The sequence below is a fragment of the Chelonoidis abingdonii genome, chromosome 4 (assembly GCF_003597395.2).
Source record: "Chelonoidis abingdonii isolate Lonesome George chromosome 4, CheloAbing_2.0, whole genome shotgun sequence".
In the NCBI taxonomy this organism is placed as follows: domain Eukaryota; kingdom Metazoa; phylum Chordata; order Testudines; family Testudinidae; genus Chelonoidis; species Chelonoidis abingdonii.
The window spans coordinates 18,498,921-18,516,806 of NC_133772.1; the positions used below are offsets into that span (position 1 = coordinate 18,498,921).

The 17,886-nt window shown below is 43.5% G+C and overlaps 1 protein-coding gene across 2 annotated transcripts; it reads right to left on the minus strand.

The window, feature by feature from the left end:
• Positions 1–1,778: 1,778 nt before the first annotated feature.
• Positions 1,779–15,384, minus strand: LEMD2 (LEM domain nuclear envelope protein 2). Of its 2 annotated transcripts, XM_032768665.1 has the most exons (9): positions 13,977–15,380; positions 12,932–12,972; positions 12,025–12,100; positions 10,614–10,690; positions 9,860–9,939; positions 6,831–6,976; positions 5,674–5,775; positions 5,475–5,577; positions 1,779–3,956 (listed from the first exon to the last, which is right to left on the minus strand). In XM_032768665.1, exons 1-9 carry the CDS (start codon positions 15,310–15,312, stop codon positions 3,806–3,808), a joined length of 2,112 nt encoding a protein of 703 aa, XP_032624556.1. In that variant the 5' UTR covers positions 15,313–15,380; the 3' UTR covers positions 1,779–3,805. The 2 variants fall into 2 exon arrangements, with proteins under 2 accessions (XP_032624556.1, XP_032624566.1); XM_032768675.2 differs by lacking the exons at positions 1,779–3,956; positions 9,860–9,939 and having other exon boundaries at positions 5,474–5,577; positions 13,977–15,384.
• Positions 15,385–17,886: the final 2,502 nt, after the last annotated feature.

Below are 17,886 nucleotides of genomic sequence, written 5' to 3' on the forward strand. Positions count from 1 at the left end.
AATTCTTGGCAGTTCGGTTTGAAGCAGGCAGACAGACTGCACACCTAGGTACACCAAACCCCCAGACTATTTCCTAACCCTGCATATATCCCAGCTGTAACTTAGCAACCTGTGCTGGGCACTAGCATCTAAACAGAAATGCAGTCTTGGAGAAGGGAGGTTTAACCTTTCATTAAGCACCACTCCTCTTTCTACCCCTTTCTGTTCACGTACCTAGCAACAACAAGAAAGGCACTTCAGAGAATATTTTCCAAAACAGCAAAAGGAATTAGGTATCCAATTCCTGTCGGCTTTCAATGGGAGATGGGCAGCTAATTCTCTTTTATGCCATTGAAGATCTGTCTCTGTCACCAAGACATACATTATGAGATAAACAAACATATCTCACTAACCCAGAGCCTATGAGTCAGCTGTGGCCACAGACGTTAAGTGTTGATGATTCAAACTCTGCTCGTTTCAAGAGCCTGCTTGTGAAAGCTACAAGTTAAACCCACCGTCAGCTTGTGATGCACAGTCATGCTGACCCACAGGCACTCAGCTAACAGAGATGCATTAGAAATATTTAGGTGGATGGATACTAGCAGGAACTTAGAAGGATTAATTCAGGCTTGCTAGTGTTCTTGCAAGATTTTGAAACTATTTCTATCTGGCAGACTCTTTTGAAGAATGGCCTCTCAGTTATCTAGGAGGTAGGCTGGCACTTTCTGACCTTTTCCCTTCTCCCTTGTCATGGCTATTTTCTCCCTGCCGTCCTTTGCAGAACTACCACCATGACATGAGTCTTCTACATCAGACACACAAGGGTAAAGAAAATAGTACTTCCTACCACTCATACAGCCGTTTCAACAGTAGGTCTCAAACTGCTTTACAAAGGAGGTCAGTATCATTATCCCATCTGTAAAATGGAGAAACAGAGGTGCAGAGAGGGGAAGTGACTTGCCCATGGTCTCCCAGCAGGCCAGTGGTGGGAACAGAATTCAGATCTCCTGAGTCCCAGTCAAGTACCCTATCCACTAAGCAACATATCTGCTTTCTCGTTTTTCCTACAATAGTTCTTGGCATTTACATAGCACTTTTCATCTGAAGCTCTCATGGCACTTTGGAAAGGCAGGTGTCGTCCTACTCTTAATTGAGAGACAGAAGTCAAGTGACTTGTTCAAGGCATCACCGTGAGTCAGTGACAGGTTGGAATAGCACCCAGGACCACGATTTTCAGAAGTGACCAATAATTATGGCTGCCCAATCTGAGTTGCCTTAAAGGGATCTGGCTTTCAGAGAGTGGGTACATGACACCCTAAATGCATGGCACCCAAAATCAATAATCACTTTTAAAAATATTACCTATCTCCTTGCTCCCATGTCTGCAGCTTTAATCACTGACGTTGTGGCCAAGTGTTGGTCAATCGGCTGTTAGAAGTTAATGTTGGTAATATTTCATTACACATAAAGCTCTCAACCCCTTTTACACAAGTGTCCACATAGGATTACTCCTTCTCAGTCTATACCTTTCATGGATATCATCATCATCATCTCCCCACAGAAATCAGTCTTACCTGCCTATCAAGAACCTGACAACAGCTAGGCTCCTGGTGTGCTAAGACTACTGATTATCATGCTGACCAGTAGCGTCTCACTGGTTCTTTGCGCTTGCCTGTTGGTTCGTCTTATACTTAGACAGTAAGCTCTTTGGGGCAGGAACCACCTTTTTGTTCTGTTTGTACAGCGCCTAGCACACCTGGATCTTGGACCTTGACTACTGCAATACAAACATTAATAAATAATATTAACAAATTTATTCTGCAATTAAGTGTATAGACACAAGTTAAATGTGTAATAAATAGCACCAACTCAGTGAGATTCATCCTACAAAAAAAGAATTTCATCAACAGTACAAAAAGATACGTGCAGTGTTTGGCCTTTTTCGCTCTAGATCAGGTGGTTTAAAAAAATTACAAAATCCATATGTATTTTAAAAAGATATAAGACAGGAGGCACGATGGGAGTTGTCGCAAGCACCAATGGATATGAAGAGCTTGTCCTAGCACATTAAAAGAATAAATGCTGCCTTTGTTTTATCAACTGTTTTAATCGATAAGGCATGGGAAAGATGGTTAATGTCTTGGACACAGCTGTTGAGTTTCCTCTTTTGTTCAAACACCCTGCCTATGCTATAAAAGGAAACACATGGGGATAAAATTCAACTCAACATGGGATTTCTCCTACTTAACTAATAAGACCTCCTGTTGCTTTGTTTCTGGAGACTGCTTCTCTGTACTGAGTTTCTCTGACAAGCCAGCAGGATATATAATCAATCTGAGGCAACCAGCACAATGCATAGGTGAAAAAGCCCCAGCAATTCTTCAATCTTCAGCGTGGCCAGCAGGGGAGGCAGAAGTGCAAGCTTCATGGTTAGAACACACTTCCACACATTAAGGAACCAGTTCAAACCTTCCTGGGTACTTTATAAAATTACTTCTCAATGCAGTTCCATGGACCGGGAAGCCAGGATTCAGCAGCCTTGTGAAGCTTGCCTGCTGATCCCGAATGTTGAAGTAGCTCTCCATTAACATGGCCACACATGTATTATATTTAGGACACTAATGGAAATAAAATCCACTGGTTATAATGGGTCCGATCACTGCTGGCATAAAGGGGTTAAGCCAATGGAGTTATACTAGAAGTGAATTTGGTGGTGGCTGTCTGAGTGGAGATTGGGATAACAAGTTTATGATGTTGGGAAGCCTGAGAACAACAGTATCTCAGTCCTGCCTAGGTCACTACACTCTGGTGCTATTTTCTCCTCAAAACACATGCTTCTTAATTGTACATAAAACCAAACATATGCAGCCAAATAGCTGTATACACAAAATACAATGCCTGCAGTGCTCATAGAGAATTGATCTCTGCTCATTAAGTGTTGTGGCATTGCCACATTAACACCCGCAAATAAGCCCTCCATCAACACCGTAAGCATTGTGTATCTGCTCTCCAAAAGAATACACACACATTACAGCTGCCAGGTATAGACATGTACATTCACCCTGGATGTTCATTCTCAAGTTCTTTTTTTGGACATACGGAGTGATCACTTTCTGCTGCTGCCATAAGAGCATGCTCCTATCTACACCTGTGTTCTGTCATTTGCCACCTGTTCCCGGTATAAGACACAGCACAACGAAAGCAGACATACAAAGCATAGGAGACCACCTCCTCTCCTCCAGCCCCCCACATATCCCAAATCTTTCAAGGCACATGACACTGCCCTCACTCAATCCCACCCACCCTCTGTAAGGGCAAAACAAATACACAACTCTTCTCTGTTAAGCGTCAGTTAAATGCTTGATTCTTGGTGTGCTAGTGAGATAAAAGCATTTTTTTAAACTAACTCCCATTCCTGATGTTTCCATGGGAAATATTAATTCTTTTAAAAAACATTTGCTGATGGGTAAAACCACTTGTTTGTCTTCCCACAGTAAAGGTCAGCTTTAAACCTTCTACCCCTTGGGCAAAGAGATCCCTTGCCCCTTTCTATTAGGTATTAAAGAGTGATTATATGTTTTTTTAGTCATGGAGCTCAAACACTCACTGGTGTGCTTTGGTGTGCTTCCGGCTCCTTCTCTAGCTCAAGTCCATCTTCTCACAAACCAAGATTATTGCCCAAAAAATAATCTGTTAAGTGACTCTCACAAACAGAGGGAAAGGGGGTCGGGATGATTCTAAACTGAGAAATTTAGAACTCCTGTCCATCCCTTCCCACATTGTCCTTTTGCACAGACTGAACCAACGGCTCCTCCTTTGCTCCTGGTTAGTGCTCTGAATCAGAGATGTAAGAGGGCTGAGTCCATCTCCACACCAGCATATCCTCTCCTGCTATCCGGTGTGACTCTGTCTGAATCCGTGATTCGTTCGAAGCCAGGAAGTCCACAGCTCTGTTCCAGACCCGCTTCATTTTTTTCCTGAAAGTAGCAGCAAAATGGAATAGTCATCTCTGCCTTATGTTTTCTTGCTTAGCGCACTTGTCACTGCCAACAAAGTCACTCTTAACCTCCTCCTGTTGCCTCTCAAGACAGAGTAAAGGAGATCAAAGCTAACATTCAGAGCTAAATCTGAGACAGGACGTCAAGGCACAAACTCTTTATACACAGTTCTAATACTGTGGAAGGTGAGCCCTCTACGCTTATAGATTACACACAATTCCAAACCTGAATTGTGGTGCAAGGAGACCGCAATTAGTAATTTTCCCCAAGGACAACTGCAATAACGTTGGCAGAGCTCCCTTAGATTCTAGTGAAGGCAAGGGGCTGGACTCGATGACCTTTCAAGGTCCCTTCCAGTTCTAAGAGATAGGTATATCTCCAATCATCATCATTATTATTATAACACAAAGTGGAACTTGCCCTGTTCTGGATCTGTGTCTAGTTATGCTCCCAACTTTCAGTTCAGGATCCCATGCAGGCAAATGAGCTCAAACCTTTCTGATCAGATCAAACCACATCAGACCTTTTTCCTACCGGTAGTACTGTGACTGATTAAGGATGAGAATGATTAAGGCTTTGTACTTCATAACAGCATGTATCTCAAAGTACCCTACAAAGTAGGGATGATCTCCATTTCACCGAAGAGGAAACTGAACTTTAGAGATAAGGCAAATGGCATTCTGCAGCAAATTAAAAACAGAACCCCGTCTACTAACTCCCCATCTTGTGATCCCGCTACTCAACCATGCCGCCTCCTCGAAGAGCAACAAACCCACCAACCTACCTTAACTGGACAGCATCTCCCATTTACATCTGCCTAATTAGCAATTGCTTTGCTCTGGCCTGCCGGAAACCCAAATTTGATTAGTGATCTTAGTCTCACTCCCATGGCAGGCAATGCACAGAGCCATCCAGGAAAGAGCTACTCTGATGCTCTGGCTACACACTGGATGCCTCATTCTGAAAGGCACAGCACTGCAGTCCTCCTGGCCAGATGATATGACAGAGCAGTGGTGATGTTCAGGATAACATCTGATTCAAGTTTAGATGACGGAACACAAATAGAACACCCCAACACCCAGGAAAATCAAACAAAAGCCAATTTCTGCTTGATATGACAATGACAGTACACCTGTGAGTGTGTTCAAAACACGAGCACTAGGAGAAGAGCTCTGCGTGGCTCGAAAACTCGTCTCTCTTGTCAACAGATGTTGGTCCAACAAAAGATTCTCTCACCCACCTTCTCTCTCTAATATCCTAGGACTGACATGGCTACAACTACACTGCATAGCACTAGGAGTGTCACATTTATCCCCAGTGGATTACAACAATAGTCTGGGTTATGTCAGAATCCTTTACAATCCCAAAGGCTAGACTCATTCCTCTAAAATGCCTCACACTCTGCTCCCCAAGAAGTCTGCTTCCAGTCTGTTACCCACAAAGTGCACTATGACCTGAGCTGAAGGCCCCCTTCCTAAAGGAAAAGAATTTGCTCACCTGCTTTGGGGAGGAATGAGGGTGTCTCGAACATGAAGGATGCCTACATATGGGTATCGCTCCAACCTCTGTTCCCATTCTTTGTAGTGATCCTGGACAGCATCTGTAAGAGGAAACAGAATGGGGCAAAGGGGAGTGAAATTATCTGAAACGAAGAGATCATTTTAAATTAGATCGCCAAAGTGCTGTTGGGTTCTACCTATGATTTTCTTCACCATTTCATACATGGCCTGCTCCTCTTCTTCCATCTTCCGCCAGCGATACTTCAGGAGTAACAGGATCCCCCAGAGGGCAATTAGACCTATGAGTGGACAAACAAAATGGAAGCATGTGCGCTCATATTCATGTGTTCAGTGGATGTTAGCTGCTCTATTTCCTACTCTTCTCAGAGACAGTTTTTATTCTCTGCTCTCCAGGACCTGCCCAGCACTATATCTGTGTTATTCATGTTGTTTATTGTGGCAATCACAACTCATGGGAATTCTGAAACTGACAGTGCCTGGACTCAAACACCCAAGGGGAGGGATTTCTTGGCAGACCTCACCTGTACTGTTCCCTTTCTGCCAGAAAACTCAGGATGACTACTGGTCTCTACAGCATTAAAATTCAAGACATCTCACTTTGACAGAGCCTACCCCACAATAATCCAGAAGAACAGTCAGGCTTCACTGCTCTCGAAATAAGCGGTCAGAAAGGAGAGGAAGCAAGGCCTTATGGTTAAGGCACCGGACTGGGACTCATGATATGCAGATCTAAGTCATGACTTTGCCATTGACCCCCTTTATGACCATGAACAAGTCACTCAATCTCTCTGTGCCTCAGTTACCTATCCGTAAAATGGGAATAATGATACTTCCTTTGTCTGTCTTGTCTATTTAGATTATAGACTCTTCACAGCATGGCAGGAACTGCCTCTCACTATGTGTCTGTACAACACCCAGCAGTTGGGCCCTGATCTCAGCTGAAGCATTTGGGCACTACCACAATACAAATTGACACGGAAATACTACAACTCATTAACAGATGCCAGAAAACTGAATAGTGTTGTACATGGAAGGGGTGAGAACAGAGTCTTTGGACAGGTTATTAATAGACTAACTTTGCAGGCCACCACAACAAATGCTTGAGAAACACCTAAATGAGATGGACAGCTGATGTACTTGCTGATTTGAAATAAAGGAAAAGCACTTACTGCATGACAATGGGTCTCTACAGGTCTCCTTCTATTGCTAGATCACAGGTTAATTAGAGAGAAATTAACTCACCAATTCCTTTAACATTTACCACTAGTTTAATGTGGTTGTGGGAGTGTGTGTAGGGACGGGGAAAGTTCAGCTATTAAGGCTAAGGACTTACTCCAGAAGAAGATGAAAAGGTTCATAATGGCGGTGCTTACTGCCCGGCGGAAACGACAGCCTAACCCCATCCGAGGACGGGTGGATTCGAGGCACACCACCTGGTCTACACTGGTAACCGGTTCTGATGGGTCTTCCCCTTTTAACCTGATGGGGGAAAAGGCAGAAAACCACCCCTGAAGAGTGCACAGACTCCAGCAACAGACTTTAATTAGGACAAGGTGAGCAAACATATTGCAGCAGCTGTAACTCTTTCAGCACACCATGTAGAAAACACTAAAGCATTCTCACTGCTGTCTTTCCAGAACATTTCAATACTGGCTGCTTAGCAAGGGAGGAATATGGCTTTAGAAAAGGCAGCAGGATCAGAACTCCCACTGGTAAACTGAAGTATCCCTCTGCAGACACTTTGACAGCACTTCTCAGTGTGCAGAAGATTAAACTTTAAATTGGATTCCCATCTCTCAGCATAGAGAAATGGAAATGTTTACTGAGTCACTCTTCAGCAGTTGTGCAGAGAGCAGCTGAGAGAGTGTGAATGTCTGTGGAGGCTGCACTGTTTTCCTTGCTACAGACGAGCATAAACAGTTTAGCTGGAAAAGTGACACCAAATCAAATATGGCTAACGTAAACCAGACAACCTTGGAAAACATTTATGGCACAGTTCATAACACAGTCCCAACTTCACTTGTACATGCACTATGCAATCAGATACCCTTTGCACTTATAACACAGATAGATAGATTAATCTACATCTAAGTTTGCTTCCTTATTGGATCTATTAAATCAGATTTTTTTAAAGCTACCAATTCACTGTAGGGTTGTAATGAATAGCCCACTGTAGACAGGCAGACAAATTACTTGAACCCTTAGTCTGGCAGCATGCAAACAACAAGCCATTGGGGGTTATAGTTGTTTAGCTGAGCCTTGCTGTAACTGGAGATACCCAACTGTTTTACAACCATTTAGTCTGATTTATAGTCCAAATCTTAAATGAATGTATAGAACAGGCAGCAGAATTACCAAGCACAACCATCTTATTTTGTTCCGTTTTTACCAGTGCACAGTCAAAATAACTTCACTTAATGTCTGTTAAAAAGCCAATAGCAGTTTTTTAGCAGACTGTACATTCTTATTGAGTTTCATAATGAGCTGCCAAACACTGGATCAATTCGGTGAGCTGTTGATGAAGTTGTCAATAATGCATCTGAAGAAGTGGGTTTTTTACCCACAAAAGCTTATGCCCAAAGAAATTTGTTTGTCTTTAAGGTGCCGCCAGACTTTTTTTTCCCCCCCTAATTAAAGAAACAGAACCCCCCTGAAACATTAGATTACAGCAGTAGCTGTAGGGGGCAGGTTAGGAGAAAAAAACAATGGAATTCTACTCAAGCTATGCCCACAACTCCAGTGTTTCTGCTGAAATGAGATAAATAGCAGTGAAACAGCTAACTATGTTGACATTTAAATCATCATTACTAGACCCCAGAGTTAATACTGAATGTAGACAGGTCATCTCTTTGTGAGTTATGTTAGTATGTCCACTGACTCAGGAAGACAATACTGCACTAGGCTATATTCAGAATGTTATATTCAACTATAAGGGCTACAGGTTTAATATTTTGTTTCCCTGCATCATTAAATCCTTCAGAAACTGATAGAAACATGAAAAGTGCTGGTATGGCATAACAATTCACGCTAGTTCAATCTAATCTCTGATAACTGCAAAGGGGGCAACTTCATATTGCTAATATTTTCCCACCTTGACAGTTCTCCAAAGAAAGTTTGCTTTCAAATAATGTATCTGCATTTTGGTGCTTTAAACTACATTTATAATGGGTCCCTGCCTACAATTAGTGGTTCTTAGTATCTCCCACACAGTCCAAGAGGACATCCAAATGAGACAGGCATAGGAGCCTTTATAAATATACAGAAAGCACTTATATAGCATTTTATATTTTTCAAAGGGCTGAACGAAACCTTAAGCTGATTTTCAGAGGATGATGATTTCTAACTAGACGAAATTCAAGATTGTCAAACACAAATCTTCCTCACTTCCCTCTCAAGTGTTAAAATCATGGCTATCCATGAAGCATAAGAGGTAATACTCTATCTTAGATAGACCCAGCGCCCAGTGACGGTAATGAGAGCCTTTCCATTGATCAGGTATTTTGTTAGTAATACATACTAATGCTGACACACACTGAAGATGCCATTCACACTTTTTTTTTTTTTTAAATAGCAACCTTCATCCTCAGATCGCACAGCATTTTACTAACTAACAGGATTGCTTCAGTCACTAATGACATTCAGTCACCTCAGCGGTGAAATGTGGCTGCACATTAGAACACCGAAGCCCCATTTTGCAGCAGAAATACTGAAGAGAGCAGTATCCAATGAAAAGAGTTGGGGAAAATTTTACAAGGCAGATTCTAATCACACAGATTTGGAACACGGGCAGGACATGTGGACTAATACTTCAAAATTTTTTGCAGCACTGTTGTAGCAGGGTTGATCCCCAGATATTAGAGACAGTCGATGAGGCAATATATTTTGCTGGACTAACATCAGTTGGTGAAAGAGACAAGCTTTCGAGCTACACGGACCTGAAATAGAGCTCTGTGCCGCTTGAAAGCTTGTCTCTTTCACCAACAGAAGTTAGTCTAATAAAAGGTATTACCTCACCCCTAAATCTTGCAGTAAGTGCCAGGGGATCTTTAATAACCACAAGAATTCAGGACCTCAGATTTATCCATCATTTGAAAGACACCAACTCCATGAACACAATGCACCCTAACGCAATGCTGGGACACTGAGTCACCTATCGAATCACCAACAGTTACTGCAGCACGCTATTTTTAATTTGGAGGTTCTCCCATTCAAGTACTGACAACCCCAATCCTGGATTATTTTATGAGATCTAACAGGATAGGTGATATTCCAACAAGCCAATATACACTAAATATCAAATTACGTAAGAGCAGCCAGTGCTGTGAATTATAACGTGAACAGCTTGTACTGCTACTCACTCACCATATCCCTAAATCATTGTTACTGTTCAGTATCCATTGCAGGGCATCTTCAAACTTCTCTGGGGAACTGCCGGTTACATTCTACATAGAAGAATCCATAAGTAGATTAATTCTGCATTCATTTGAGAAGGTGGAATAACATTATTGCCTTACTGTAATGGAAGAAATTGCTCTACCTGCATCCCCCCGCCCCAGATTACCTCTTATCATCAATTTAATTAACTTCGCAAACTGGCAGAGAGGTAAACCAAATCTACACACCGGCCTCAAATCTTGACTATAATTTATAACTTGGTATATCATACATGAAGCACACTGTAAAACAATATTCTCCCTACACTTCTGCTAAATACAACATAATCCTGCTGACAATTTTCTATGAAGAAGTGGAACATTAGGTCAAAGCAGCCTGCCTTCTATCACTTTGGGGTGAGCTGGGAAAAACCTTACTGCTGCCAGTACAGTACAATACAGGGACATTTCTGGCACCAAAAGACTCACAACTAAGGAACAATCATTAGTTAGATTTACAACAGCTAAATCAGTGTTGTCAGAGAGATGGAGTAGAAGATTGTCTTCTGAAAGAAATGCGGAGAACAGGACTGGCCAAAGGAACAGCTGGAAAGACTGGAAAGACTCAGAAACGGATGAAGAAATGAACCAGATGGTACATTGTTTTATAAAGCAATAAATAACTGATAGAAAGACATTTACTACAATACACAACAATTAACACTCATTCCCATCCTACTTACCGCCACATGATCCTTTGCTTCACTAACCAGAACGCATTTACTTTTTAGCTTCTCAGGGTTTCCACACTCAAAACTACCTAGAAAACAAGTCAAGGAGATGGAAACAACCCATAAAAAATCCATAACTTAGACAATCAGGAAATGCCCTGCACGATCTGGAAGCGTTATTCTTTTAGATCAGTTTTAGCTGTAGCCAAAATGCTTACACAGAAGATTGGAATTAAATATTCTAGCCAGATAATGTTATGACCTTTAATAAAATTTGTAGCTACTGTATATAAGCTAAGACAAGGGTTCTCAAACTGGGGGTTGACCCCCTCACAAGGTTCTTATATGGGGGGTCATGAGCTGTCAGCCTCCATCCCAAATCCCACTTTGCAGCCAGTATTTATAATGGTGTTAAATATATAAAAAGTGTTTTTAATTTATAAGGAGGGGTGACACTCAGAGGCTTGCTATGTGAAAGGGATCACCAGTACAGAAGTTTGAGAACCACTGGCCTAAGATTAAGGGCAATCAAATCTACTGCTTCAAGGTATATGCTACCCACCACAGGAGTCATCTCACTCTACAAAACTGCACATTTGGCCAAATGCACTAGGAACACTTTCCATCAGGTATGGTGCATGTTCAACTTGACTGATCAATGATACAGTGGAGTATACCTTCTACTAGAACAAAGACAAATGTTGGAGGAAAGTCCACAAACCCATACCATGAAAACCTGACTTGAAAATAAATCTGAACATACCTATTTAATAACTGTTACTATGCTATTGAGTACAATTTTTAAAAGTGATTTAAGCACTTAGGCGCATAAGACTCACTGAACATGTAAAGGAGTTGGGCTCCTAAGTTACTAAATCCCTTTTCATAATGGAACTCAAGCACTTTTGACAATTCTACGCATTAGTACAATATTAATAAGATTTGCTTGACTGAATAATGAGAAGATATAAGAAACTTCTAAGTGCATTTCCTTCTCCAACATGAAACCGTTAGTCATTGACCTGGGTAGCCACCTGTATTCTAATGTTTGGTTGGACTGTTTTGGCCAGTGTTCTAAGACAATGTTTTATATAAATATATGGAAAAGCTCTGCTGCTGGACTCTGGTATCTTGCAAGCATTTGAGGCACTGGGGTAAAAAAGTTATAAAGTTGAGTATTTGCATCTCAAATTCCCAATACATGATCTGCAAATAACAGCTCCATACAAACACAGGTACCTAGGCAGTGACATATAAATGCATTAGTAAAGCACAATTCACATTTAAAGAAAACATTTTCTTCACCTTTTGCCTGCTTTCTCAGTGCCCCTCAAGTCATTTGCACAAGGAAAATGTCCAGCCAGCTGGGAGATGCAGTTTGCTGAACCCTCCTAAATGCTTTATAATGACAATCAGAACTCACCAGCTTGTATTGCCAGGTAGTTATATAATTCATACAGCATGGTCATTAAAATGTCCTTCTGTTTAGCCTGACAGAACTGAAAGTCAAAAATAAATAATAAACATCAATACATCAATAGCAACAAGCTAGCAATTAGATCAGCCAAAATACAAAAATTAATACTAATAGAAGTGTATGTTCAGTTGCGCTCTACTTCAGCTGGTAAAATTAAAACACAGGATTAATGAGGCAAAAAGTCTCAGGGCCTAATCCTGTAAATTGCTGAGCACCTCCCGTGAAATGCAATTAGTTCAAAGTCCCAAACATCACAGCCTTCTACTTCAACAGCAGCTGAGGGAGCAGTTCCTTGAAACTCAGGTACAGTAAATAGATTTATGATAGACTTCCCCAGAACATCACAAGAGACCAAGTATCAATTTACGAGCATATATCACCACTCTAAATTTGATACAGAAGTCTGTCTCTCTTAATAGTGCATTATGGAATAAATCAGGACTGCATAAACACATCTCAACAGAGATTAGGGATTTAGCTTTATTAAAGCTTCTATTAGAAAAGCTGACTATATAGGTAAAATCTCTGTCACAAATCAAAGTCACTTATGGTACAACTAAAGAAAATAACACCAAGTGATTCAGATCTTCAGTAGTTTAAATCTACAACTTTCAGATTCTATTATACAGTCACAATCTAGTCTGGCCTAAAAACAAAACAAAAAACAAACAAACAGCCTATTAAATCTAACTCTGGTAAACCACTACATTCCTCCTGTAAAATGATACAGGCTATTTGGCAGTGATATTGACAGTAACTGATTTGTGAAATTTGCTAGAATAGTTAACTGTCTGTGAGATGGATGCCCCTACTCTATGGATTTTTAAAAAACGAACTTTAAATTTACACTTACATCATCTGTCCTTGTCTCACAATCCACAGTTAACAGTTTAACTGAGAGAGAGAAGAAAATAAGGGTTAGTCAGCTGGAAAATAAAAACTCTGACAGAGAAAATAACTAGTGATTAAAGCAGTGGTTAAAAATAGCTACTTTTAAAGCATCTGATTCTTCTACCATTCATCCCATTGAGTATTACCTTACCAGTTAAATGGTGCTTTTGAAACAACTAAAGTAGGTCATATCGAAACTTAAATTAGTAACATACACATATCAGGGCAGAAACAAGGAATTTTGTTTAGTAGGCAAATAGGCTGGAGTTTACAAACTATTTTGCAAATAACTCTAGAGACAAATGTTTTATGCTCTTGCCGTATTCACTGACTTTGAGAAAACAGGGCAGTGTGCTCACCTAGTCAATGCACAAAACACATACACTCGTGTTGCGTTTTGGCAACCACACTTTGCAACCTCCTTCCACGTACCCTTTTCCCTCATTTTGGAACCAGGCAAACAACATTTCTGTGAATTTAATCTGCTACAGTAGGGCTATAGGGTGTCACTTTTTTTGGCATATTTAAGCTCAAATATTCTTGGAGGTAAGCAGCAGAAGGCAATTTCAAGTCTTGTACTTTTGAAGTGGACAAGATCAAGGACACTGGATGACTGTGCTTTGTAGAAAGTGACATTAAAACAGATGATGGGCAATTACATGGGTAGTACATCATTATGATGGAGGATCATAAAATATGTCTTCAGTGCTAGATGAAAATTTAACTCCCCATAAAAATCTATGGATTTGAAGAATCTCAAGCCAAGTTCACCTGAGAGGAAAGAAGAAAAAAAGAAAAAAAAACCCACCCACAAGACACTTTTCCATGACTAACAAGGTGTCCCAGGGATTGGGGAGACAAGAGGCAAAGACAACACATGAAGACAAGGAGAAGAAAAATAAATGCAGTGAAGATGGACAATAGAGGAGATGGAAAAAAGAGAGGACTGAAGAGGAGAGAGGAAAAAGGGGGAAGCGATTTTAAAAAGTGTTTAATCCCCCACGTACGGTTCTCCTCTGCCCCCAGAAGCCAGCCTGGCCCGATCATCTTCACCCAGAGGATGCCCAGGAAAATCACCAACAACACCAGGGTGGCCAGGTACAGGAACCAGGACAGGTAGAACTCCAGACCCTTACCCTTTCCTACTGCACCCTGCTTGGGGGCTTCCCCTGTCAACTGACTCGTGGAGGTTAACCCTTCTCCCCCTGTCTTCCACGGGATCCTGCGGATTAATCCCCCTGCTACTGTTGCTATCCCCCCCTGGGTGCTGGGCGTTAACCCCCCATCTCTTGTCCACCACTGGGTGCTGGAGGTTAACCCCCCATCTCCTGTCCTCCTCTGGATGCTGGGTGTTAGCCTCCTTTCTGTCTCCCATTGGGTGCTGGGGGTTAGCCTCCTTTCTGTCTCCCATTGGGTGCTGGGCGTTAGCCTCCTTTCTGTCTCCCATTGGGTGCTGGGCGTTAAACCAACATCTCTTGCTCTCCACTGGGTGCTGGGGGTTAACCCCTTTTCTACACCTCGCTGGGTGCTGGGGGTTAACCCCACATCCCTCATCCCCCACTGTGTGCTGGGGGTTAACCCAACATCCCTCATCCTCCCCTGGGTGCTGGGGGTTAACCCGACATCCCTCATCCTCCCCTGGGTGCTGGGGGTTAACCCGACATCCCTCATCCTCCCCTGGGTGCTGGGGGCTAACTCCCTTTCTGCCTCCCACTGGGGCCTGGGGGCTAACCTGACATCTCTGGTCCCACACTGGGAGCTGGGGTTGAACCCTCTTTCTGCCCCCCACTGAGTGCCGGGGGCAAGTTCCCCAGGGGCTTCTGTCTTCCCCAACTGGGCCCAATGGTTTAACCCCTCTGCTACATCCCTGCGGGGGAGCTGGTATCCATCATCTTCCTCGTCCGAGCCCTCCTCCGCCTCCTCCTCACTGTCCCCACGGCCCTGGCTGTGGGCGCTGTGTGCCTGGGGGCTGGGGCTGCGGCGAGGGTGGGAGGCCGAGGCCGGCTCAGGCCTGAAGGCGCTGCCCGTGCTCTGGCTCCTCCGGCCGGCCGCCCCCTCCGCCCGCAGGCGCCTCAGTTTCTTCACGTAGAGCTCGCGGGTGGAGTCGGTGATGGGCCCCGGCTGGAAGCCCAAGGCCCGCAGCTCCCTGCCGAGCTCGGCGTCTGACAGGCCGGCCATGCCGGGGGCTGCTGTCTTCCCCGTCTGGGGCCTAGGCAGCCCCTCCGCCCGCAGGCGGCCCAGCTTCTTCACGTAGAGCTCGCGGGTGGAGTCGGTGATAGGCCCCGGCTGGAAGCCCAAGCCCCGCAGCTCCCTGCCGAGTTCCGCGTCTGACAGGCCGGCCATGCCCGGAACCGCCGCCCAAGCGGGACCTGGGCCGGAAGCGCTCTGTGAGAGGGGAAGCGAGGACCGCCATCTTAGGAGAGGCAGAAAGGCGACCTCTAGTCTCCATCGTAGGAAGGTCAAGGTAAGCGCTATGTAGCGCCCAGCCTGGCTAATACGCCAGCCATCTTGGAAAGGTCGAATGGTCCCAAACGCCTGTCATGGACGCCATCTTGGAGAGGTCAGAGCTCCGGTCCCAAGGGCCCGCTCTCAAGCCGCTATCGTGCAGGGGCTGGGAGGCTGTTTTCTGCCTTGCAGGGGAAACAAAGTTAGACACAGGGGGATAGGGGGACCAGATGTCCTGATTTTATAGGGACAGTCCCGATTTTTGGGTCTTTTTCTTATATAGGCTCATATTACCCCCCAGCCCCGTCCTGATTTTTCACGCTTGCTGTGTGGTCACCCTAAAGGGGGGTAGCGTAGCCTTTTATTTGTGATTGCTCCAGCTAGATGCCCTCGTGTCACTGCTTCCGATGACCCATCGGTGGCACAGTGCATTGCAGGGCGGTGACACTTGGCCACCACGTTGCACTGCAGAGCGTGACCGAAGAGATGTTGCATTGCCATGGGGCAAAGCTTTGGTGGCAGTGCCATCCTGGGGGCAGGTGGGGCTTTGGCGCCAGGCTACCGAGTGGTATAGTGGTGGCTCTTGCTGCTGCAGGGTAACAGGCGGACACTTCTATGCACCTTGGCATTGTTATGGAACAGCCTCTTGGTACCCTATGCCATTGCTGAGCAGGTTACTCCTTTATGCCAGTTTCAATACAGCAAGAAGTTGTGCTTGAGGTGTCACCAGGGTGCACCAGATTTGTCCACGAGATAAAACCCAGGCACCCTAAATTGTCTCTGTTTTAAAAGCAGTCTCTCTTGTGCCATTTTATATTCCCAGTGAACACTTGTTTAGTGATCAAAGATAGTGGAACAGGCAGGAATGGCCCTCACCTGAGGAGACCCAGCTTTGAGAACTGCAGACTGAAAATAGTTTGACATCAGTGAATCCAGAAAAGTTTGGTAACTCTACCCCTTCTCACGCCCATAGTGGTGTGTCTTCCTGTGTTCATTGACAACTGATATCACTGGTGCAATAACAACAGTGGGGAACTTGCCAATAGTTGACATTTGTGAAGAGAAAGAGACAGCTCTTAACTCCAGATGTCCCTTCTCAATTCTCACCGGTCCACCTAACTTTCTTCTTGTCGAGCCCCCTCTCAGCTGTCATCAACCCTTCTTGAATGTATTAATTTAAAGTATGAATCTGCACCACTGAAGCTGATGGGAGCAGGAGCAGGCCCCTCAGATTTATTGGAGGAAAGGGAGTTGTTTGAAGCTTATAACGGAAAAACCCAGCTTTGATTTGAAAATTAAATTTGGCATCAGTGATGTCGAGTAATTGCTTTTTGCTGTTGCATATAATAATATAATCAAAGTGGCTGAAATATTGTTTATTCTTGGAATGTTATTAAAGGTAACGAGGACCTTGTGACTAATGCACATGCACAGTGCCTACATAGGAGTTTTTATGATTAGAGCTATGAGGACCACCAACCCGCCATCTGATATTAGCAGCAGTGTGTAACTGCCAAGCTGGGTAAAATAATTGTAGTGATCACATGTTGCTGCTTTTCTGGAATAGAACGTAATAACCTTAGAATAGATGTTATAGGTATGCATGTATATGCATGCTCACACACACATTGGGGCGTGCTCCTGCTTTGTGTCCTCACAGTTATTCTAGGTGACATCAGCTTGGCACTGTCAGAGTGCTAGTATGTTAAAGCCTATCACAGTTGGTTCCATCAGTACAAAAATCTTCTTTTTTCTCCTCCCCTCAGTTACACAGTTTAGGGTCCCTTTAAGTTGAGAGGAGACCTTTGAAGTGTGAAACATTTCTGCTGGATTCTACCGGGTGCAGTTGGCTGGATCAGCAGGCAGAACCATTACAGAATCTTGTCATCTGATTAGAATTTGCATCTTGTACAGTTCCAGGGAGTGATTGTGCCTTTGATTTTATTTGATGTTTTAAATAAGAGGAAAAGTTGGTATGGTTGCTTCTGTCTCCTAGTATCCTCCTTTCATACTCATTTTGCTCTCGTCACTTATTACAATTTAGGCCATCAGAGCAAGCCATTCTAGGTCTTCCTGAAGAAGGTGGTTGCAAAATACATTACAATTTAGTTAGCAAACACAAACACCCGCTTAGCAGACACCAGGCGGTCCAGTGAAGAATCACACTCCATTCTGCTGGGAAGTCTGGAAGTGCTAATCTTAGCCTCCTGTGTTCAATAACTGGAAAGCACAATTAACAGCTAATAATTTGGAGCCATGTAAATACAGAATGAGAATATTCTGCTAATGCCCCATTTCTGCAGACTCAGGGGTTTTAGCTAGTTTGGATAAACTCAGGCCACGCATGCAGACTTCAAACCTACCCAAGCATGCAAACCCAGTCCAAATACCACCCATTTTAAGGGCACCTCTCCCTAGTTAAGAGACCAGGCCAAATTCATGCCTACTGCAACCTCACGTGGATGTCATTGA